This window comes from Ursus americanus, chromosome 32 (genome assembly GCF_024610735.1).
Source record: "Ursus americanus isolate L20-20 chromosome 32, mUrsAme1.1.p, whole genome shotgun sequence".
Taxonomy (NCBI): domain Eukaryota; kingdom Metazoa; phylum Chordata; class Mammalia; order Carnivora; family Ursidae; genus Ursus; species Ursus americanus.
This window is the reverse complement of record NC_142158.1, coordinates 34,864,513-34,888,263: the sequence shown is the minus strand read 5'-3', so window position 1 is coordinate 34,888,263 and position 23,751 is coordinate 34,864,513. Positions and strand designations below refer to the sequence as shown.

The window sequence follows — 23,751 nt, the reverse complement described above, 5'->3', positions numbered from 1 at the left end:
GACATTTAGAACTGTAAGAGAATAAATTTTGCTTTAAGGCACCAAGCATATGGCAATTTGTTTCAGCAGTTATAAGAAATTAATAAAGCTGGGGACAGAGCTTATTAAGAATCAACACATATCTCATTGTGGTTTTGATTTGTATTTCCCTGATGCCAAGTGATGTTGAGCATTATTTCATGGGTCTGTTGGCCATTTGCATGTCTTCAGTGGAGAAATGTCTGTTTATGTCTTCTGCCCATTTCTTAACTGGGTTATTTGGTTTTTTGGGTGTTGAGTTTGAGAAGTTCCCTATAGATTTTGGATACTGGCCCTTTATCTGAAAAGACATTTGCAAATATCTTCTCCCAGCTGTATGGCTAAAATTAACAAGTCAGGAAACAACAAATGTTGGCAAGCATGTGGAGAAAGGGGAACCCTCTTATACTGCTAGTGGGAATGCAAGCTGGTGTAGCCACTCTGGAAAACAGTATGGTGATTCATCAAAAAGTTAAAAAGAGAGCTACTGATGACCCAGCAATTGCACTACCAGGTATTTACCCAAAAGATACAAACATAGAGATCCAAAGGGGCACCTGCACCCCAATAGCAGCAATGTCCATGATAGCCAAACTGTGGAAAGAGCCCAGATGTGCATCGACAGACAAATGGACAAAGAAGATGTGGTACACACACACACACACACACACACACACACACACACGTACATGCTGGAATATTACGCAGCCACCAAAAACAATGAAATCTTACCATTTGCAATGATGTGGATGGAATTAGAACATATGCTAATTGAAACAAGTCAATCAGAGAAAGACAATTATGTGATTTCAGTCATATGTGGGATTTAAGAAACAAAACAGAAGATCATAGGGGGAGGGAGGGAAAAATAAAATAAGATGAAATCAGAGAGGGAGACAAGCCATAATTGACTCTTAACTATAGGAAACAAACTGAGGATTGCTGGAGGGGAGGTGGGTGGGGCGAAGGGGTAATTGGGTGATGGGCATTAAAGAGGGCACGGATGTAATGGCACTGGGTGTTATTGCAACTGATGAATCATTGAACTCTACCTCTGAAACTAATAATACACTATATGTTAATTAATTGAATTAAAATAAAATAAAAAAGAACCAACACATAAACTCAGAATCTCTGCTTCCTCCAAATTCTAAAGACTTGTTCCTGGATCAAGTTCATTACGTCAGATGCCCTCTTCCCTGAGGTTGAATTCACTCCTGGAAGCTCTTCAGGCATCATCCTCACCCCTACGCCCAGTTCCCCTGACAAATCCACACATCAAATTTAGCAGTGGACAGAGCTTGAACAGTTCTTAGTGTGCCTTAGGCCCTTTGCAAGTACCCTTCTGTCAAGTCTCTCCCACTAGTTTCAAACATACCCAGACACACCCTTAGCCCTGCAATGTATTGTCTAAACTCTGAATAATGTAAGAAACTCACCCTGAGTCTGAGGCTAGAATTATCCCAGCTTTTTTGACAGTCTCGCTGCATTTATGCAAATCAGTGACAGTTATGCTTTCCTCTCCATTAAACTGTCAATTCTTCCATACCAGGAGATCAAGACCTCCAGTTTCTAATATACACTTGGCATCTAGAATGTTCCAGTCAATGTTTGATTCTATGGGCCATGGGGTTTTGGATACACCAGGTAGGCTAGTTTGAACATCATCATTCTTAGTACCATAAGTTCATTGTTGAGTGTGTTACCATCCAAAATCTTAGAGGCCTATAACTCTTTGTTTTTGATGGGGGAAAAAAAGGGGGAGCTGACCAGACTTCAACCAGGGCCTAGACTACCTCGAAGGGAGTGAGAGAAGTCATAAATGTGCAGGGCCAGAGCTTGTTTTTATATAAAATATTGATCTTTTGTTAATCATAGATTTTTTTTACATTGATTCTGACTTTTTTTTTAAAGATTTTATTTATTATTTGACAGAGATAGAGACAGCCAGCGAGAGAGGGAACACAAGCAGGGGGAGTGGGAGAGGAAGAAGCAGGCTCCTAGCGGAGGAGCCTGATGTGGGGCTCGATCCCATAACGCCGGGATCACGCCCTGAGCCGAAGGCAGACGCTCAACCGCTGTGCCACCCTGGCGCCCCTGATTCTGACTTTTAAAAATACTGCATTAAATATTATTTATCTTGATAACCTACTTTTTTGGCACCCCTTTCAATTTTGTGCCCAAGGCAATGCTTCATTCACCCGGCCCTAGTCTTGCCCTGCCGACAGCACTTTGTGCTAGTCACACCAAGATTTAGGTCCTGGACTAGCGCAGGCAGAGAAGCCTGTAGAAAAGACCCAGAATCTTCAGCCGACTTTGAGCTAGTGCTTGCCAAGCCCTAGAACGCATACTGGCCAGGAAACGAGCAGGAGGAGTGGACTACAACTTCCAGAAGGCCGCGCGGCGCAGCGCCCTCGCCGGATTGGCTGCACGGGCCCCGCCCCCGCCCCGCCCCTACCGCGAGGACGTAGGGCGGCGAGCCCTGGGCTGGTGCGCTTCCGAAGCCGGCTACCCAGGAATCTCGCCCGCCTGCAGGGTTCATGGCGGCTAGGCCGGTGTCCCGGATGCTGCAGCGGGTGCTGAGGTCAAGCGTCCGGAGCTGCAGCTCCGGGGCCCCAGTGACGCAGCATCACCACGGGGAGCCCTCCCGGACTGCTGCGGAGGTGAGCCCGCGCACATCCCCGCCTTCCTCGGGAAGGGGCGGCCGGCTAGCTGTTCCTCACCCCGAGAAGCACCCAGGCCGGGCTGCGATGGCCGCTTCTGGAAGGGACCCCTCAGCGCTTCATTGGGGGTGGGGAGAAGAGTGGAGGGATGCTCTCTAAGCTGCCCAGTCTCACCTGATACCCCGAGGAACGGGCGCTCCTTGGGGTGCTGCTTAACCAACCACCTCCCTTCCCGCGCAGCCGTGCAGCCCCCTTCCAGGTCTGAGTGACGCCCAGACATGGGAGAGCGGGCAGGTCGGACTCTGGGTCCGGTGCATTGTTAACTGTGCCCTGCTCAGCCCTGCCTCCCCCACCCTGTTTCTTGAACATTTTCCTCTCCCCCTGCCCTGTGAAGGTTGTCTGTGTGTGACCAGGTGTTCTTGGGACACCCCGCTTCATAGTGTGACACTGGTTAAAAATGTCACCTTGGTGCCACGGGTAGTCACTGGTCACGTCTGTAGTTACAGGGCTCTGTGGCTTGTCCTTCACTCTGTCAGTTTCGTCTTCATGTCTCTTCGGAGGGCTCAGCCTCATTCTCGAGCAGAAAGGAGCAGGATCCCCGCCCAGATTAGGAATTCCAGTTTTCCTTAAGGTTTGGGATAGACCCCTTCAGTCGTTAACAGCGCCCCACAGAGTTATTCATGTCATAACAAGTGTTAAGTTTGGTGTTCTTTTGCCCATGTGGTCAGGGAATAATTTTGGGAGAAGCATGTCTTTTTCATCTGGTGAAACCTCTTTTCTAAACCCACCCGGTCATTCTTTTCCTATGTCTTAGCACAGGGCTTCACACCCTGGGAATCATCAGATCATGCCCCCTCCCCCCAACTATTTCTCAACCAGGGGGAGGGCCTTGGCCTAACTAGCTTTCCCTGCTCCGATCCCCTCTGGATCTTCACATAATCAGGCCTCATTGCTGGAAGTTTTTCAGTTTCCTTGGACTTCGAACTTCATTGAGGGGAAAAAATAGGAACGCAAGGACTGCTGAGAGAGCTTTAAAGAATTCAGGAAAAGGGAAGTTTCTTCTTCCTCCTGCCCCTAATTTCCTTCGTGCCCTTCAGGAAGGGATCTGTGCCAAGTGGCAGATCTCTTTCTTTCTTTCTTTTAAGATTTTATTTAATTATTTGTCAGAGAGAGAGAGAGAGAGCACAAGCAGGGGGAGCGGCAGGCAGAGGGAGAAGCAGGCTCCCCGCTGAGCAAAGAGCCTGATGCGGGACTCGATCCCAGGATGCCAGGCTGATGACCTGAGCTGAAGGCAGCTGCTTAACCAACTGAGTCACTCAGGTGTCCTCATCTCTGGTCTCTTTTAGTCCTCACAATAAACCACGTGAGGTCAAGAGTTTGTATTTTCAGGTGAGGAGGCTCACTGAAGTTAACTTCCTGGAGTCACAGCTGAAAATAAGGGAGTAGGAACTCAAACTCTAGCACCTGTGCTCCCACTTCCTCCTTTCAGGGAGAGTAAGATGAGAGGCTGTCCTGCCCTTTCCTTTATCCTATTGGGGTGGGGGGGGGCAATGTGATTAGCAGGTGAGAACACAGACTCTGGAGCAGAATGCCGGCAGGCATGGGAAGCCCAGCCCTACCACTGAGTAGGTATGTGAACCTCAGCAAGTCCCTTCGCCTCCCAGTGCCTAAGTCTTCTCATCTGTTAAATGAGAATAAGTGTCTACTTCATAGGGTGGTTCTAGAGATTAAGCGAGTTAGTATATGTTGATATATGTACTTAGAACAAAACTTGACACACGTAGGTGCTGTCATATTTGTTATTGTCAGCCTTGCCACCATTGACACCTGCTATGTGCCATGAGTCCCCTCCCACTGGACACTCAGGATAGCCACTCTGTCAACTCTTTGGTCCTAGACCTCCTATGCTGGGCATTCTCTGCTAGGGTTATCCTCAGTAGGCAGGTTGCTCCTCGAGTGTAGGGTGCCCCCCACCTTTCTAGGTATTTCTACGTGGTGCTGAACATGGTGCTCTGCATGCAGTGGAGTGAGCAGATATTTTTGGCTGTTTGAAACTCAACTAGTGAGGGGCACATGTGGAATGGTAGAGCACTGGACAGGGAGCCCCAGGTTTTCACCTTTACTCTGTCTCCCATTTCACTTGGCTCCTGGGGCTGTCACTTCCCCTCCCTCCAAACGCAGGGTTGGACCACTTTACGCCATGGGGGAGGACACAACGTCTTTTAAGAAAATCTCCGAGGTGAGGCAAGTGTGGATCCGGATCTCCATGGTCAGCCTATTCACAGAACTTGCCAGTTGGCAAGAGCAGGTGTGGGGCATTGGGAATCCTTGTCCCCGCCTCCCTGCCTGCAGGGCACCTTTCCTTCCATCCTGGGAGCGGCTTGGAGAGACAGAGGGAAAAGCCACTGAGTGTTATCTGTTCCTGTGTCAGGGTGTGGGTGTGAGGGAGATGTGAGGTGTGGAATGGGAGCTGGCTGTGAGGACAGTGCAAAGTGGGCCTCGGGCTTGCGCCGAGGACAGGTTGAGCAGCTCCTGCAGGTGGGAAGGGGAGGTGGTAGAGCATGGGTTAAGTGGGGAGGTGGGGAGGGGAGACACAGCTACCTGCTGTCCTGATTGGGGAGGCCCACATAACCTCTGCAGGGCTTACCCCAGCCCAGGAGCATGACACCCCTCTTCTTCCCAGGCTCCATGCAGGCTTTGCTGGGACCATATGCAGGGCAGAGGCACCCAGTATTCAGAGGGTCACAGTGAACAGATGTTGGAGAGAGGGTGTTATGCAGGAAGGAAGTAGGTGTGGGAGAAGGGAGGAGGGCCCAGTAGGCCCTGGCCTGGAACAGTGACACATGAAGGGAAAAACAACTTTCAGGGGGGTATCTTGAATTCCAATCTTTCCTTCAGAATCTTTGCTTCAGTGAAGTGTGACTGTCTGTGCCAGGATCCATAGGTATAAAGACCCCACACTTAGGGAGGGATGGAGGGAGAGGGGGATCCAGACCTGGGGCTAGGCACCTTGCTGGTCTTCTTGTTTAATAGACATTAATTTTGAGGCCCCCCCCCCCCCGGTATATGTCCTCCCAAATGGCCAGGATCCCAAATCAGAGCCACTGATCTCTGGGTTTGGAATGTGTTCTTTTTCTCCTGAATAACCCTCCTTATTATATTCTAGAGCTATTTGGGGTCTGGCCTTTATCATTCAAAACAAATGCCCTGTTAGTGACTACTTGGAGGCAGCATCCCTTCCCTAACTAACTCCTTTGCATCACCCTTCCCCACCCGCACCCCGTGCCCCAGTCTGCCCTGGGCAGGCAGACAAGACACAACCAGTAGCAGATGGTAGGCTGCCTCATGCCTGGTCATCCATGGTCCTGTGGAGCTTAGGCTCTACTTGCCCTGCTTTGGGGGGTGTGACAGCAGGTCTGAAACCCCAGCCTTGGCCCATCTGCCATTAAGTAGGGTTGGGCCTTGTGGGACTGACTGGGGGAGCTGGCGAGAGCGGGAAAACTAGTCACAGCACACACAGCTGGTGCTCCCCCATGAATATATGGAAATAGGAATGCTATTAAGAAAAGGGCAGAGATCACTTATTGAATACCTGCTGTGTGCCAGGAATTCCTCCAACTGGGTCAGGGAGAATTATTTTCCACCCTTTAGGGATGAGGAAACTAAGGCTTAAAGATTTTGGGTGATTTGCTCTCTAGCTAGTTAGTAATAAAGCCGGGCTTGTAATTCAGGTTTACCCACTGCCAGAGCCTGTGCTCTGTACCACAGCTACCCCTGGATTCAAATAGCTCCTGATCCTGGTGTCGCTGGGCCAGTGGTTCTCAGCCAAGCTGCAGAGTGAAGAGTTGAAACATAATTAAAAAAAAGAAAAAAAGAAAAAAAAGAAAAAAAGGCCAGGGCCCCATCATAGAGCAATGGAGTCAGAATCTTTGGAGTGGGGCTCGGGCCTCAGCACTTCTTAGAAGCACTGCTGGCGGTTTTGATGTGCAAACCCTTGAAAGCCACTGTCCTAGGTGAAACTGTTTTGACAGTAGAGACCAGCCGGGAAATGAATGATGACCTCAGTGTGACTGGTTTGGCACTTACCACCTTTCTCTTCCGATTAAGGACCAGTCTATGTAGTTTGACACAGTCAGTGACATACCGTGTAGATGCTGGGATTCTTTTTTTTTTTTTTTTTAAATCCAAGAATTTTTATTTTATTTTATTTTTATAATAATTTTTTTTATTATATTGTGTTAGTCACCATACAGTACAGATGCTGGGATTCTGAATAAGGCAGGAGGGATTCCCACATGGGGAGTGTTGGGCAACAGCCTGGTCCAGGCCAGGCTCTGAGACTATGAGCAGCTTCTGAGATGTCCCAGCCCTTCTTGGGTGAGAGGCGTCGCTGTCCACCCTGCCCGGTCGGTCATGCCCTCTGGGTCCAGGGCTCCTCTGACTGATGCTGGTATTTTTTCCTCCAGGGGGTTTAAAGGAAAGGGAGCGATGGAAGAATGAAAGTAGGACATGCAGTGTTGGAGGAGAGAAGAAGCAGGGATGAAGCTTGTTAACCTCCCAGTGATGAGTCTGCAAGGCTGGCGGGGTATGAGACTGTGTGTGCGTGTGTGTGGGTCTGCCAGTACAGAGTCTGGATGAATCTAGATAAAGTCACTCCAGGCCTCAGCGCTGAAATCCAGCCTGCCACACACCCCCAGCGTCTGATCCGGTTAGGCCTCTTGCTCCCTGGTTTCTGCTGAGTCATGCTCCTTAGTCCTCTCACTTGTTCCCAGTTGGTGCAATTCGACTCCTCCTTCACCCAGCCAACAAACCCCAATATGTTGAGATTAGGGTGAGGGTGACTCCTGAGGGGCTTGTGTCTGGGGTGCCTACCAGATTTCTAAGTTGCAAAGAGCTGTTGATGAAGGATTGGGTGCAACTCTGCTGGAAGTTCAGACTTCCAGGTGTCTGACCTCTTGGACTGTGGTCACCAGGGGAGCTCTTGACTGTTGTGTCCCGTGCCCCACCCCCAAGGCTATGGGTAGAAAGGCAGTGGGGTGAGTAGGGAGGTAGGGAGCACTGTTAGGATTGTAGCAGGCAGCAGTTCATAGAAATGACCGCTGCTTGCTTGTCATGGGACTGCAAGCAGGGTTTTTTGGAGGATGGGGGAACACTGGTCTTTGGGTGAGCAGAGTGAGGTCACTTTCATCCACCCAGGAAAATCCTGGAAGCACCCCCCACATACTTTCACTCCTACCCCTTCTATCTCCTGAGTCAATGGCTCTTGACCTTGGCTATACTTTAGAATCACCTAGACAGACTAAAAACGTGAGTGCTCAGAGATCCAAACTGAGTTGCTCTCCAGTGGAAGTTTTTTCTTAAGCTGCCGCATGGTTCTGACGTGTAGCCAGGTAGAAGAAGTCATTAAAGGAAATGTTCCTGCTGAGCGCAGCCAAAGAGTTACCCTGGGCCTCAGGGGCCCTGAGGCCTTCTGCTCTCTTAGGTTACAAGATCATGATAATCCTAGGTGTTTTCTTGCCGGCTTCCTGGCCCCCTTCCCTTGACTTACCTGAGCCCATAGCTGTGTTCTTATTTTACGACGGGGAAAGCAGGCCTGGAGAAGTTGGGAGCTTTCTCAGGATGTCCGGTCACACGTGGCTGAGAAACCAGTCCAGAGCCCCGTCCGGAGACCTCATGAACAACCTTATGATCAACCTCTTGCCTCTGTTAAAAAGATTCTAAAGAAAGGACTTCCCCCCCACCCCGTGCATCATCCCATATACCTTCTTGGATTCGCTCTTTGCAATTAGAGGGAAGAATTCAGACCTTGGACTCGGAAGACCTAGATTTAAATACTGGTTCTGCCAGTGGTATTCTTGAACCCCATCCAAACTTCAGTTACAGTAATCCCTTATGGGGTAGGTGTGGGAATTGAACAGAGAACATTCTTTGGAAGCTTGAAGATGTTTTATAAATGTTGCTTCTATGGAGGCAGTATCACATTAGCATCTATTGTGATTGAGGATTGTACGCTCAAGGCAGGAGATCAGACTAGATCAGACTGGGAGAAAACGCTGAGGTTGGCCGCCTCCTTCCTCTCCCCAGGAGGAGTTTGGGTGGGCCTTGCAGAGAGGCTCCAGCAATCTCCTTGCTCTGAGACCCCGGACAGTGGGTGCTTAATCCTTCCTTCCAGCAATGGGTGGGGTGAAGGAGGAAGACTAGAGTCATCTGCAGGGGGTTATGGGTGATCATCCTGGCCCTCCCTTCTGCCTTCCTAGAGGCTGGTGGCCTCCTTCCTTCTGCAGGCCTCCCTGGTTGTGCTGTCCTTGCCCCCAAAGCCTTCTGCATGAGGGGAGCCCTCCCCATGAGTGTACCCTCCCCTCCCCAGCTGGGTGTAGCCTTCAGCTGCTTCCGATGACTTGTTGGGTTGTCCTGGGCAGTGCTGATGCCCCAGGGAGCCCAGCTGACAGGGGAATAGCTGTGGAGAGGCAACTTGTGTGACCCTCACGCCCCAGAGTTAGTGAGTTCACTTTGAGCTCCTTCTGTCTCCCATTGTAAAGGGAGGGAATAGGAGGTCTGAGTTGGAGAAGTGGTTCACTGTCTCCTAGGCAGCCACCATCCCACTTAGTTACCCACTTCCTTTCTCCTCCGTTCTGGACTGCTTGCCAGTTGGCATAGTTTCCAGTTGCTGAGTGTGGCATGTTCTCTCCCACTGACCCATCCAAGAAATACTGGAGATGTTTGTTCCTGGACAGGCTTCCTTTGAAGGGGGGGCGGGGCGGTAGGATGGTGATATGGGGAGAAAGGGGGCTGGGGGGGGGCAGCTGTGTCCCTATAGAGGTCCTGCTCCCTGGGGCTGAGTTGGGGCCTTGGGGACAGGTCCTACCCTGCAGGCCTGTTTCGCAGTCTGTAAATGATAGGGAGAATCCCAGCTCCCCCAGGACTGCAGAGATGGGGGGGGGGAGAGGGGATGCCTGATGGGAGGGGGCTTATGTCCCGGAGGTGGGCTCTCCATGCCCCCCTCCCCCAGCCAGGCCTCCCCCAGAGGCCCACATTTCCTCTGCCCGGCATTGCAGGGGCTGTCCAGGAGGAGACAGTTCCTGCGGGAGCACGGGGCCCCCTTCTCTGCCTTCCTCACCGACAGCTTCGGCCGGCAGCACAGCTACCTGAGGATCTCCCTCACCGAGAAGTGCAACCTCAGATGTGAGTCCCCTTCCTGTCCTCCTGCCCCCCTGCCCCCCTGCCCCCTGCTGAGGCAGCTTCAGAAATCTCCCCACGCCAGGCAGCCTCCTCAACCTTCCCCATTCTTCTTCCCAGTGTCTCCTCCCACCCTTCTTCCCTGCTCGCCAGGTGTGGTTGTGGGGCAAGATAAGGGTCAGGGTTGAGTTTTAGGGGCCTGGGAGCTGGGCTCTACTTGGAACAGAATTGCAATGGAGATTGGACCTAAATCTCAGGCTTCAGGGCTCTTCCTCCCTCCCATTTCATATGGTTCCCAGCGTTCAGAATGTGGCCAGGGGCAGGCGTGGGGGTGCTGGACGCTGCAAACACGTGAGGTACACAGCAGTGCCTGAGACACCCCAGACCTGTGACAGAAGTTGCCTGGGGCCAGGCTGATACATAGAGTATTCATTTCATAATCATTCACGGAGTACTGCGGGGGTGTGGCCGCTGCTGGAAGGACTTCCAAAGTTTGCCTCTCTCCCTCTCTCCTGCTTTCCATGGGTGCTCCCAATAAGAAATGTATTTACTTCGTGACCCAATAAATACATGTGCGTATGTAGTAAATGTTTAACCAAACAACACTCGCTGCATGCACTTCTGATGTTCTTTACCTATTCTGTTCTATCTTAAAAGACCAATTCTGGACCCTTCGCTACTTTGACTAAATGACCCTATACTAGATCTTGACCCAGTCCTTGATAAAACTCCCACAGGAGCCGATGGGAGGGGCTGGTGCCCCTTACCCCCCCTCCAGGGCTCCCTGCATTTTTTGCCCCATTCTGCTACCTCCCCCCTGAACAAGTAGTACCTCAGTTTTCCAACCTGTGAAATGGGACTGATGACCTTGAAATAGGCTGGACATGAGAGCACTTGTCACTACAGAGGAGGGTGACTTTTCACAGGTCAGAAAGTATCTCCCGGCTTCAGGACCCAAGCACACAGGGGTCACTCTTTGCCACACTGGATAGAATGAAAGAGGGTGACCAGTGCCAGAAGGAATGGGCCCAAGGCCTGGGCCTGCCAGGCACACCCTGCTTAGCGGCCCCACACGCTGAAAGAATCGACACCTTGGCATCCCCCCACATCAGGCCGCACTCTGCTCCCCCCCTGATTCATCCTCTCTAACCAGTTCCCTCAGCCTCCCCTCTGAGCGGAGGGGTGGTGTTAACATGTCATAGATGAGAAAGGCAAGGCCCGGAGAGAGTCTGTAGCCTTTGTACCAGCTCAGATTTGGTGAGGTCATTTCTCACCATCCAGGTGGGGTTCAGGAGAGACTTCTGGCCTGGTGGGGGAGTGGGGGTCTGGAAGTACCGTGGGCCCCAGTGCTATGGTCATGGCCTACCTCCGTGTCCCCTCCCTTCTTCAGGTCAGTACTGCATGCCCGAGGAGGGCGTCCCACTGACCCCCAAGGCCGACCTGCTGACCACAGAGGAGATTCTGACTCTTGCACGGCTCTTTGTGAAGGAAGGCGTAGACAAGATCCGGCTTACGGGGGGAGAGCCGCTCATCCGGCCGGACGTGGTGGACATTGTGGGTAAGTTTGACAAAAGCCACGGCCACTTCTCCCAACTCCTGCCGCATCCAGCTGGACTTTGGTGTTCGTATTGGCAGCTGACACTCGTTCAGAACATACTGCTCACTTGGCCCTGCCACCCTCTGAGACGGCTGCCGTTATTATTCTCATCTTGTTAGGAAATGAGGCACAGAAGTTCAGTAACTTGCTCAAGGTCGCAAAGCTGGTAAGTGCCAGAGCCCAGTGGCTTGCCGTCACATTTAGACTAAAGTCTTCACTGGGGCCTTGAGGCCCACATGGTCTGGCTCTTGCTGACCTCTGAGACTTTTTGCCTGCCCCTCTGCCTCTGTCCCGCCCCTCCATGCACACCGCCAGGCCTTTGGACTCACTCTTCTCCTAGCCAGGAGCACAGGGCACGCTGCCTGCCTCGTTCAGGTGTCTGCACACATGTCCTCTTCCTGGGGAGGTCTCCTTGACCACTCTCTCCAAAGTATATCTCCACATACACAGCCCAGCCACTCTTTGTCCCGGAAGTTGGCAAGCTAGAGCCCACAGGCTTACTGGGCCACCACCTGTTTTTGTATGGCCTGCAGGCTAAAAATGGTTTTTGGTTTTTTTTAAAGATTTTATTTATTTATTCGACAGAGATAGAGACAGCCAGCGAGAGAGGGAACACAAGCAGGGGGAGTGGGAGAGGAAGAAGCAGGCTCATAGTGGAAGAGCCTGATGTGGGGCTCGATCCCACAACGCCGGGATCACGCCCTGAGCCGAAGGCAAACGCTTAACCGCTGTGCCACCCAGGCGCCCCTAAAAATGGTTTTTATATTGTCAAATGGTTAAAAAAAAATTGAAAGAAAATAACATTTTGTGACGCATGAAAATTACATGAAATCAGAAATTCACTGTTTGTTAATAAAGTTTTATTGGAACATAGCTGCACCCACTCACGTACATATTTCCCAGGGCTGCCTTTGCAGAGTTGAAGACTTGCCACAAAGACCATGTGACTGGCAAAGCCAAAGTAGTTACTCTCTGGCCTTTTGCAGAAAAAGTGTGGCGAGCCCTACTCTGTCCCCTTGTTCTATCTTATTTTTTCTTCATAGCATTTGTGTCTTCTGAGGTTACATTACTTGGTTGTGTGTTTCTGTTTCCTTTATACTGTCTCTTCCTCCCACTAACTGGCATGAAAGCTCTCGGAGCTCAGGCAGCTTTGGTTCCCGGCCGTGTTCCCAGCATGTGAGCGCATGCCTGACCCGTAGCTGGTGTTTGCTTACACTTGTGGGTTGCAATCTCTGAAGTAGGTTATTCCTGCATGTGAATGTTGGCTGTGCCTCTTACTGGCAGCATACCTTTGGGCAGCTTTTTTTTTTAAGATTTCTATTTATTTATTTATTTATTTATTTACGTACTTATTTATTTGAGAGAGAGCGAGGAAGAGAAAGCATGAGCAGGAGTGGCAAGGGAGAGGGAGAAGCAGATTCCCTCCTGAGCGGGGAACCTACAGGGGGCTCGATCCCAGCACCCTCAGATCAGGACCTAAGCTGAAGGCAGACGCTTAACTGACAGCCACCCAGGGGCCCCTGCGCAACTTCTAAAATCCATTCGAAGTCTCCAGCCAGAGATAAAGTTGACCTGGGTAGGAAATGAGCAGGAAACACCCAGCACATGGCAAAGGGGTCTGTAAGGGGTCACCCCGGCGGGCCTTTTGCCATGGCTTGCTTCTAAGAGAGAGACCTTAGCTTCTATAGTTATAGATGATGAAATCAGAGGAAAATAAGGCTCTGTGTTCTTGGTTCTGAGCCCCCACCCCTGCTGCTTTGGGCGGGATCTCCCAGGCCTCCGTCCTCTGCCTCATTCGCTGGTTCAGTGACTGTTCTCTGGAGGCTTCTTACATGCCTGGTACTGTGCTGGGGGCACAAAGGTGAATGAGCTCCAGGCCCTGCCAGTGAGGATCCTCAGCCCCTTGCGGAGCCAGGTGTCTGGTAAGGACTGAGCAAAGGGAGCCCAGCTCCCGTGGAAGCCCAGAGGAGGTGCCCCTGACAGCCTTTTCTTCCCTCCTTCCCCGTGGCCAGCTGACTCCAGCTGCCACTAGTCCCATGACCTGGAATCCTGCCATCATTCCAGTGCTGGATGAGCTGGTCCAGGGGAGCTGACCCCGTGTTCCTGATGGCTCCCCAGAGCTGAAAGCAGCCTGGGTTCCAGGAAGGAGATGCGCCCGCTGAGCCTGGCTGACTGCGAGGCCCAGCCCCCTCGTTCGTGTCACACCATCTGCCTTCTGGCGTGGGTTCCGTCTTAAACCCCTGTATTCCATGCCAAGGCCTATGGGAGAGCAGAGGGGGTGAGGATCACTGCTGGTCAGAGGGATGACTGAGTACAGACACAAGGACACACAGACCTTTCTACAGAAGCCGCTGACCTGCATAGTGGCAGGAACGGAAACCAGGGAAGTTGGCAGCCCTGTTCCCCCTCTGCCGCTGCCCGGCTATGGGGACTTATGCAGATCCCTTCCCCACCCTGAGCCTCAGTGTCCTCTTCTGTGCACTGGCCACTTCAAGGGCCTGTCCTGCTGTGTCGGCCCAAGGGTATGGGTCCTGGCTGACTACTAAGAGTTGATCACCACATGGGTGTGAGGTAGGACAAGACCCCAACCGCAGGTGACCTGCTGAGGAGGGTTTACCTCCCGCCCCCAAGGGTGCCAGTTGACTGGGAAAGACAGCCCTCCCCCGCCCCTGCCCCCAGTGCTGCAAAAGATGACAGCTGCTAGGCCATGGATTGCTGTGGCACTGTGCTTGCTAACACTCTGACATCTCTCAGCCTAGCTTCTTTGGTGTTCCCCAGAGGGACTTCCTCAGAGCAAAGCTGCCCTGAACGGCAGGGCAGGTGGGTGCTGGTGGGGAAGCAGGGCTGAGGGGAGGGGAGGGAATAAATAATGCCCAGAGCTGGGATGTTCACCAACACTTGTCCCCACTCTCCCAGGTGGGAGTAGCGAGGGACCCTACCCAGGGGTGCAGAGCGAAAGGATTATAGGTTTGTCAGAGCCTGCTGTCCCGATCACTTTGGATCCCCTGCCCGAAGCACTGTCAGTCTTGGGCCTGGTGCTGCAGAACTCTCCAGGGGAAGACCGCCCGGCCCGCCCTGGCTCCCCATCTGCGATTACTGTGATCCCCCTGCGCCAACCCAGACTCACCAGCGCTTCTCCCACCTGGCTTGTGCGTGGACGAGTTCCTCTACCCCTTCTTTTTCAGCAGAGCTGTCTGGAGCAGGACTGCCCACCAGAACTCTCTGGCTGTTGGCAGTGTTCGCTATGGGTGCTGTGTGACGCCGTTGCTAGTACGCACGTGTGGCCTTGGGCATTGTGGCCTGACAGAGGAACTGAACCGTAACTGAATTGGTGTAACTTCAGTACATCTTAATTAATTGAAATTGCCACATGTGGCCAACGGCTGTCATGTCGGCCAGTGAAGTTTTGGGATTTTTGTATTTATCATTCCATATCTCATTTTAAAAAATGAGAGACAGTATTTTTGAACTTAATGAAGATCGTGCCATGTGTCTTTCAGGGCTTCCTCTTTCGATGCAACTGAACTTGGTACGCATCCTCCCGAGTTGCATTTCGTTCCTTTTCTCTGCTGTTCCGTTATGTGAATGTAGCCCCCTTTATCCTGCTAGTGAGCGTTTGGGCTGTTTCCAGTGTTTTGACGTTTCAAGTAGCACTGTTTAGAACATTTTTATTCTCATTTGTGTGTCCTGGAGTGCACTTCCTGTAGGAGTGGAATCGTTGCCTGGTAGAATGGTGAATGTTTAACTTTGGAAACATTATCTTACAAAGCGTTTGTTCCAGCTTCCTCTGACCCACGTCCTCCTCAGAGCTTGGTAGTCCCGTTCCAGATTTTTGCCAGTTGAACGAGGATAGAATGGTATTTTATTTGGTCTTAATTTGTATTTCTCTGTTGAAGAATGAGGTCAAGCATCTCTCAACATGTTTATCAGCCCCAAATATCCTTTTTTCCTGTGTAATACCACCTCGTGTCTTCTGCCCTTGTTTCTCTTCTTTCTGTTTTTATTCTTTCATATTGGTTGGGTAAAGTTCTTCTTTTTTTTTTTTTTTTAAAGATTTTTATTTATGTACTTGACAGAGAGAGAGAGAGACAGCCAGCGAGAGAGGGAACACAAGCAGGGGGAGTGGGAGAGGAAGAAGCAGGCTCCCAGCGGAGGACCCCAATGTGGGGCTTGATCCCAGGACTCTGAGATCACGCCCCGAGCCGAAGACAGACGCTTAACGACTGAGCCACCCAGGCACCCCTGTTAAAGTTCTGTACTTATGTTGCAATGTCTCTTCCCAGTTTGAAAAAATAAGCAACATTTTGTATTATAATTCTTTTGATCAGCAGTGGTTCTTCAGTGGATCATTTTTGTCCTTTATGGTTGGTGCTTTTTATGTCTTTTTAGGGAAACACCTCACCCAAGGTCAGAACAGCTCCCTCTGTTTCCACTAAAACAGTTACAATTTTGCCTTTTGCATATTTAAGTCCTTAGTTCATCTGTGGCTGGTTTTTGGGGTTCTAATTTCATTTTTTTCCTCCATGTGATAGTCATTTTCTCTAGTTCCTTCTTATTGAAGCCTCTGCTTCCTCGATAAATCTGCCCTGTGTGCATTTGTGTGTTGGGGGCCATGGTGTCGGCTAGCTTGTCTGTGTCAGTGCCAGTGTCATGCAGCCTGAAATCACTGCAGCTTCACAGGCCACTCTCAGGTTGAGCAGGTTTTTTATTCTTAGCAGTGCCTTGTCCGTGACAGTTTAGAATCAGCCTAGCAAGTTCCGTGGAAAATTCAGCTTGGATTCTTTTTTTCTTTCTTTTCTTTTTTTTATTGTGTTAAAATATGCATAACATGAAATTTACCATATTAACCATTTTTTTTCTTTTTTTAGAGGGAGCAAGAGCACGCCCGTGCACGTGCGCACATGGACAGGCAGGGTGGGGCAAAGGGAGAGGGGGAGAGAACCTTAAGCAGACTCCACATCCAGCGTGGAGCCCCATGCAGGGTTCAATCTCATGACCCTGAGATCGTGACATGAGCCGAAATCAAGAGTCAGACACTTAACCGACTGAGCCACTCAGGCACCCCTGTCTTAACCATTTTTAAGTAAACAGTTCAGTGGTATTAAGTACATTCATGCTGTTGTGCACTCTCCCCACCATCCCTACCCATTATTTTTTATCTTGCAAATCTGAAACTCTGTACCCCTTAAAAAATAACTCCCCATTCTCCACTCTCCCCAGCCCCTGTCAAACACCGTCATGCTTTGTCTTTATGACTTGGGCTACCCTAAGAATTTTTTGTGGTGGAATCATGCAGTATTTGTCTTTTTGTGTCTGGCTTATTTCATTTAGCATAATGCCCTCAAGGTTCATCTATAATGCTGCTATCCATTAACATGGATGTAGAAATATTTCTTTGAAACTCTGCTTTCAAAGAGATTGTGGAAGTGGAATTGCTGGGTCATATGGTAAATCTGTTTTTAATTTTGGGGAACACCCATACTGTTTTCCACAGCAGCTGTACCATTTTACATTCCCACCAACAGTGCACAGGGTTCTACTTTCTCCACATTCTCACCAACACTTCTTTTTGTTTTTTGTTTTGTTTCTTTGTTTTGATAGTAGCCATCCTAATGGGTATAGGGTGGTATTTCGCTGTAATTTCAATTTGCATTTCTCTGATAATTAGTGATGTTGACCATCTTTTCATGTGCTTATTGGCCATTCATATATCTTCTTTGGAAAAATGTCTATTTAAATCCTTTACCCGTTTTTGAATTGGGTTGTTTTGTTTTTGCTGAATTTTAGGAATTCTCTAATATTCCGGATATTAGCCCCTTATCAGATCCATGATTTAGAAATATTTTCTCCCATTCTGCGGCTGCTCTGTAAATAGTGTCTTTTGACACACAAAATTTTTAAATATTCCTGAAGTCCAGTTTGTCTATTTTTTTGTTGCCTCTGCCTTTGGTGGCACATCCAAGAAACCAGGGCCAAATCCAGTGTCACAAAGCTTTTATGCTATGATTTCTTTTAAGAGTTTTATTGTTTTAGGACTTACATTTCGGTCCTTGAGCCATTTCAAGTTGATTTTTGAACATGATGTTTGATAAGGGTCCAACTTCATTCTTTGGCATGTAAGTACCCAATTTTCCTAGTACCATTTGTTGGAAACACTGTCCTTCCCCCATTGAATGGTTTAGGGACCCTTAAAACCATTTGGCCAGATCCTCAGGGGTTTATTTCTGGACTCCAGTCCTTTGGTGTATATGTATAGGCCAATACCACCCTGTTTTGATTACTGTAGCTTCATAATAGGTTTTGAAACCAGGGAATGTGTGAGTCTTCCCTTTGTTCTTCTTTTTTAAGATTGTTTTGGCTATTTGGACTTCCTTGGGATTCCATATGAATTTTAGGGTGGTTTTTCCTATTTCCATAAAAAATGTCATTGGCTTTTGTTAGAGATTGCATTGAATCCTTAGATTTCTTGAGGTAGTATTGTCATGTTAACAACATTAAGTCTTCCAATCCATGATGCATGTCCATTTAACTTTCATTTCTTTTGGCAATGTTTTATAGTTGTCATTGTAGAAACCTTTCACTTCCTTGGTTAAGTTAATTCCTGTATCTTTTATTCTTTTTGATATTGTAAATGGAATTGTTTTTGTAATTTTCTTTTTTAAGAGGGTTCATTGCTTGTGTATCTGTTGGAATTTTAATGCCATAAAACCTATATATCAAATTGGGGAGAATTAACATCTTTTTTGTTCATGCCCCCACCCTCCCACAGCCATCTCCTTCCTTTGCTCTTCTCTTTGCTCTGGGTGGCTGACCCCTAGGGTCTCCTTGCCTGTTGGGTTTCTGAAGCATTTGGGTTTCTGCACTGGGTTTTTGACAGTAGCTGAATTCTCTCCAGGACTAAAACTCCCACAGGGCTTTCTTGCCTCCATGGTGACTTAGTTGGACTCCTGACTTAATTTCTTCTCCATGTGCCTTTGGCCCTAGGCTTGGTAACTAATCCCCAGTGTTGCTAGTCTGAATGCTATACTATTCATTGTTGGAGCCCTTAATTCTGTCCATACCATGGCAAGTAGTCCTTTCATTAAAGTTTTCATTTTAACCATCTGGGATTAATTCTGTTTTATGCTAGGATCCTGATGGATAGTGTCATTTTTTAAAAAAAAAAATTATATTTTCTAATTGTGTTTGATTTATAATAGCATTGATAGGAAAGTTAAGAAAATATGTCTATTTCAATTCTTTGGAGTTTTCTATACCAGCAGTCATATCAGCGGTAACTAAGGGAATTTTTTTCCCTTATCTATTGCCTTTAATTTCCTTTTCTTGTCCTATTGCAATATCTAAGATCGCAAATATAATTTTGAATAGTAGTAGTAGTAGTACGAGAATGCTCCTAATGTTTCCCCATTTAGAATGATATTTCTTTTTTTTCCTCCACAAGTAACTTTAATCAAGTAATGAAGTTCCCGTCCTAGTTTAAGTTTTTTTTTTTTTTAAATTATATACGTTTTTATGTATGTTAGGGTGATCTATGATTTTTGTTTTCTGTAAGCTATTACTCTAAATGACATTATGGCTTTTCTTACATCACTCCTGTACTACACCCAACCTAGTCATGGTAAACTGTGCTTTTATCATCTACTATTAGGTTCAGTTTGTTGATACTCTAAGTTTTTGCATCTATATGTATGAGTGAAATGGGCATGTAATTTGCCTTCCTCATGCCTGCCTTAAATGATTGTGATATTAGGTTTCAAAGAATGAGTTGGGTAGCGTATTAGTCCATTCAGGCTGTTCTAACAAAATATAGATTAGGTAGCTTATAAACAGCAAACATTTATTTCTCACAGTTCTGGAGGCTGGAAATCCAAGATCAGGTGCCAGCATGGTCAGGTGAAAGCTCTCTTATCTTATCGTTGTATCGTCACATGGCAGAAGGAGGTCTGTGGGATCTCTCTTACCAGAGCACTACTCCCTCCACCCTCAAGACCTAGTCACCTCCCAAAGGCCCTACCTTCTAACACCATCACATTGAGCATTAGGATTCAACATGTGAATTTGGGGGGAGGGGCAGGGGACAAACATATAACCATAGCACTCATACTTCCGTCTGCAGGAGTTTGTGTTAATCCATGATAATCACTTCTTTGAAAATTTGATCTCACCTGTAAAATTGTGCTTGGTATATTCTTTGCAGGGAGATTTTTAACTGATGCTTCAATTCTTTTAATAGTTATTGCACTAGTCAAATTTTTGACTTCTTTTAGAGTCAGTTTTGGTAATTCTTTTTTTTAAGACATTTGTAATTATTTCTGATTTCAAATACATTGATATGAAATTGCTGATAGTATTTTCTTATTTTTTAATCTGTTTTATTTGTAGGTTTTTTTTTTTAATCTTAATATGTTTTATTTGTACCTTCTCTCTTTTCTGTTTCTTGATCGATCTTGCCAGAGGTTTGTCTATTGTGCTAGTCTTCAACAAACCAACTTCTGGATTTGTGGAATCTTATTGTATATTTGTATTCTGTTTTATTATTTCTGCCTTCCATCCTGGTGTAGCCTATTGCTTTCATAACATTTGGTTATAAGTAACTTTTATTCTGATTTGTTCTTTGGTCTATGACATATTTATGTACTGTTTTTAATTCTAAATATATGAGGATTTTTCATGTATATTTTATTAAATTATAATTTAATTATGTAGTAGTCAGATCTTATCTGTATGATAATTCTTTAAAATTTATTGAGGCTTTCTTTATGACCTAGTGTATTGACATTTTTTATAAATGTTCTTTGTGGGCTTACAGAGAATGGTTATTTAATTTTTGGATGGAGACATCTATATTTGTTCATTGGATCCAGCTTGTTATTATTGTTCAAACCTTTGGTTATCTCCATTTGCTGGCTTTCTACCTGTTTGGCCTGCCAGTAATAAACAAGTGGGTAGATTTGTTAATTTCTCCCAGAGGTCACCATTTCTTTTTATTTTATATATGGTAGAGGTGATTTTATTAGATTCATATGTGGTTAGAACTGTTATGTCTTCTTCATGAACTGGATCTTTTTTCACTATGTAGTAGCTCTCTCTATAATGATACTTTGGGTCTTTAAGTTGTATGTATTTTATTTTACTAAAGTTATATCAGCTTGCTTTTGGCTTTAGTAAGACCATTGTATCTGGTTTCACCTTTTTACTTTAAACCTTTTTATGTTCTTATGCTTTAGATCTGTTTATTATAACAGCCCATAGCTATTACTTGTGTTTCTTTTAGCAAATTTGACAATCTCTCCCTCAACAAGTGAGTTGATTCTAGGTAACTGTATTGTAACTATTGAAATATTTGGACTTGTTTCTATAATCTTTTATCTGTCATACTTTTTCGATGTTTCTTTTTCCTCTCTTTTGGCTTTTAAATAAAAGCCTCCTTCTTCCTCCCTCCTAACAAGACAAGAACTGTAGCACAGTCTCAGGTCCTTGATTTTGTCACCCCTCGCTCCACCCTTACTGTTGATATTTTCTAGCATTTTATCTTTAGGTTATTAGGACTAGGCTGCCCATCTGTGTCTCTCTCTTTTTTAAAGATTTTATTTATTTATTTTTGAGAGAAAGAGAGAGAGCAAGCATGAGTTGGGGGTAAGGACAGAGGGAGAAGCAGACTCCCCGCTGAGCAGGGAGCCTGACATGGGGCTCGATCCCGGGATTCCAGGATCATGACCTGAGCTAAAGGCAGATGCTTAATTGACTGAGCCACCCGAGGGGCGCCTGGGTGGCTCAGTCAATTAAGCGTCTGCCTTCGGCCCAGGGCATGATCCTGGCGTTCCGGGATTGAGCCCCACATCAGGCTCCTCCGCTATGAGCCTGCTTCTTCCTCTCCCACTCCCCCTGCTTGTGTTCCCTCTCTCGCTGGCTGTCTCTCTCTCTGTTGAATGAATAAATAAAATCTTAAAAAAAAAAAATAATTGAGCCACCCAGGCATCCCTTCTTTAAAAAAAATTTTTTTAATGATTTTATGTATTTGGGGGAGAGAGAGAGCAAGTGGGAAGAATAGAGGGAGAGGGACAACCTGACTCCACGCTGAGCATGAAGCCTGATGTGGAGCTCGAGCCCATGACCCTGAGATCATGACTTGAGCTGAAATCAAGAGTCGGATGCTTCATCGACTGAGCCACCCAGGCGCCCCCCTCTGTGTCTCTTGTAAGCACTCTCTGTTCTTTAAGATAACAGCAAACCAAGTGGATGCTGACACTCACAGGGGCCTGAGGAAGTTGTGTAATACAGTTTAGTAAAATCCTTGCATCGCTTCCTGACTCTGTGTTGTGGTTTGCCTGTTTCTCTTTTTCCCCTAATGCACAGTCCCTAGGAGATGGGAGGCTGTGGCCTGTGCCAGCCGTAGCTGGAACCCCAGTGACCTGGCTCTCCCCAATCCTCCCCTACTGATCCCACAAGGTCTCACACTGGTCTATCCCAGCAGTTACTACTCTGCTCCCTCAGTCCTGGCCACCCTAATCAAGAGCAGATTTCCCCTGTGGGTGGTCTGAGCAGGATCCCTTCCCTTTGGTTTTTCTTAAAACAAAACAAAACAAAAAAACCAAGAAAGAAAGAGATAAAGAAAGAAAGTGTTTTTCTTGTTTTTTGTTTTTTAAGGAATTACCAAGGCATTTGCTCATCCCATAGTCCCATAATTCCTGCAGCATCTGCTGAATTTGTTTCTCATCTTATTTGAGTATTCTCTCTACAAGTTGTTTGATGTGTGTCTAATGGTGAATCTAATTTTGGTGGTGGATCTAATTAAATCTGGCAAGTAGTTTTTATAATGTTTTAAATTAGTAGAGTAGTAGTTTTGTAATGTTATTTGAATGTATATAAAATTTTAGGTTCAAGTTTCATTTGTTTGTTCTGTTAAGAATGTCACTACATTGTCCCCTGACAGCCAGTATTGCTGTTAGGAAAAGTCTGGTTCTTGCTCTTGCTAGATGCTATATTCTTTCTCTCTGGAAGTTATTAGAGTGTTTTCTTTGTATCTGATTTTCTTAAATTTTACTATAACATCCCTAGAATAGGTTTTTCCTCATTTGTCCTGTTGACATTCAGTGAAATTGCTCTTTCAGTACTAAGCCATTTGTTTTAAATTTGGGGAAATTCTCTCCACTATTTCTTCAGATAGTTCCTCCTTGCCAGCTTAATTTTTTTCCTGGGACCTCTGTTATCTGGATGTTGTCCCTTCTACTTACAGCCTCCACAGTTTTTAAATTATATTGCGATTTCTTATTCTCATCCTCTTTTCTTTTTTTCAAAGATTTTATTTATTTTATTTTGGAGAGAGAGAGCAAGCAAGCAGGGCTAGGGGCAGAGGGAGAGGGAGAGAATATCAAGCAGACTCCCGTTGAGCACAGAGCCTGACTCAGGGTTCAGTCTCACGACCCTGAGATCCACTGGATCTAGAGTCAGATGCTTAACCCACCAAGCTACCCAGGCACCCCTCTTTTCCATATTTTCCTGGGAGAGCCCTAAATCTTGGCTTCTAGCTCACCATATTACTGTATATCTTATTTCTTGTGTTTTTTATTTCATGATTATGCTTTTACCTACTATTTCTTTACCCTTGTTTTTTATGATGAAAATTTTTTCACATGTTTAATATCCTTCATTACTTCTTTTACTGTATTATGTTTCTCTTACATCATTCTATTTTAATCATTTTCCTTCTATTGGTATATATTTTATAGTTTTTGGGGGGGGGTGGAACTCAGGGAGCCTAGCTGTCCTTCTCAAAAGTCTCCTTAGTTTGGCTGGTGAATTTGGTCTCCTGAGGATATTCGCTATTCTGTATGGCACTTCTGAATGGAAAAAGATTTAAGGCCAGATCTTAGTCTCTGATAGGCCCACAGGGCTAAAGAACTGAGAATATCACAGTTACCCACTCGTGTTTGTAATCTCCACACCAACTGGCCCTGCCATGAATGACTGCATGAATGGTAGACTACCCGACTCCGGGACTTAGTATTCATTCAGATGATGGTGATAACAGCACCCCTACCATTCTGTAATATGGCAACCCCGCAGGGAGAAGCAGATTTGGAAGGAGGCAGTTACCCTTGATTTTAATCCACCAGTTCTGGGGCTTTGGAGGGGGTAGATGGAGGAATGAATGCCTAAGGCTGTCGTCTTCCACTCCTCTTCCTGAAGGGTCCTGGCAGATTCCCTGAGTTTACCTCCAGTGGATTCCCCAGCAGTGCTCTGGGGTGGTTGACACCGATTTCTTCAGTGAAGGGACACACGATGATTGTTCTGAGG

General features: G+C 47.1%; 1 protein-coding gene across 4 annotated transcripts in view; it reads left to right on the top strand.

The window, feature by feature from the left end:
* Nucleotides 1-2,482: 2,482 nt before the first annotated feature.
* MOCS1 (molybdenum cofactor synthesis 1) overlaps nucleotides 2,483-23,751 on the top strand; it is a 37,264-nt gene continuing 15,995 nt past the window's right edge. For 3 of the 4 annotated variants that reach the window (XM_087858221.1, XM_087858220.1, XM_087858223.1), the window contains exons 1-3: nucleotides 2,483-2,681; nucleotides 9,737-9,863; nucleotides 11,248-11,415. In XM_087858221.1, coding sequence (XP_087714347.1) covers nucleotides 2,559-2,681; nucleotides 9,737-9,863; nucleotides 11,248-11,415 — 418 coding nt within the window. In that variant the 5' untranslated portion in view covers nucleotides 2,483-2,558. The remainder of the gene's footprint in view (nucleotides 2,682-9,736; nucleotides 9,864-11,247; nucleotides 11,416-23,751) is intronic. The other variant, XM_087858222.1, reaches the window with a different exon arrangement.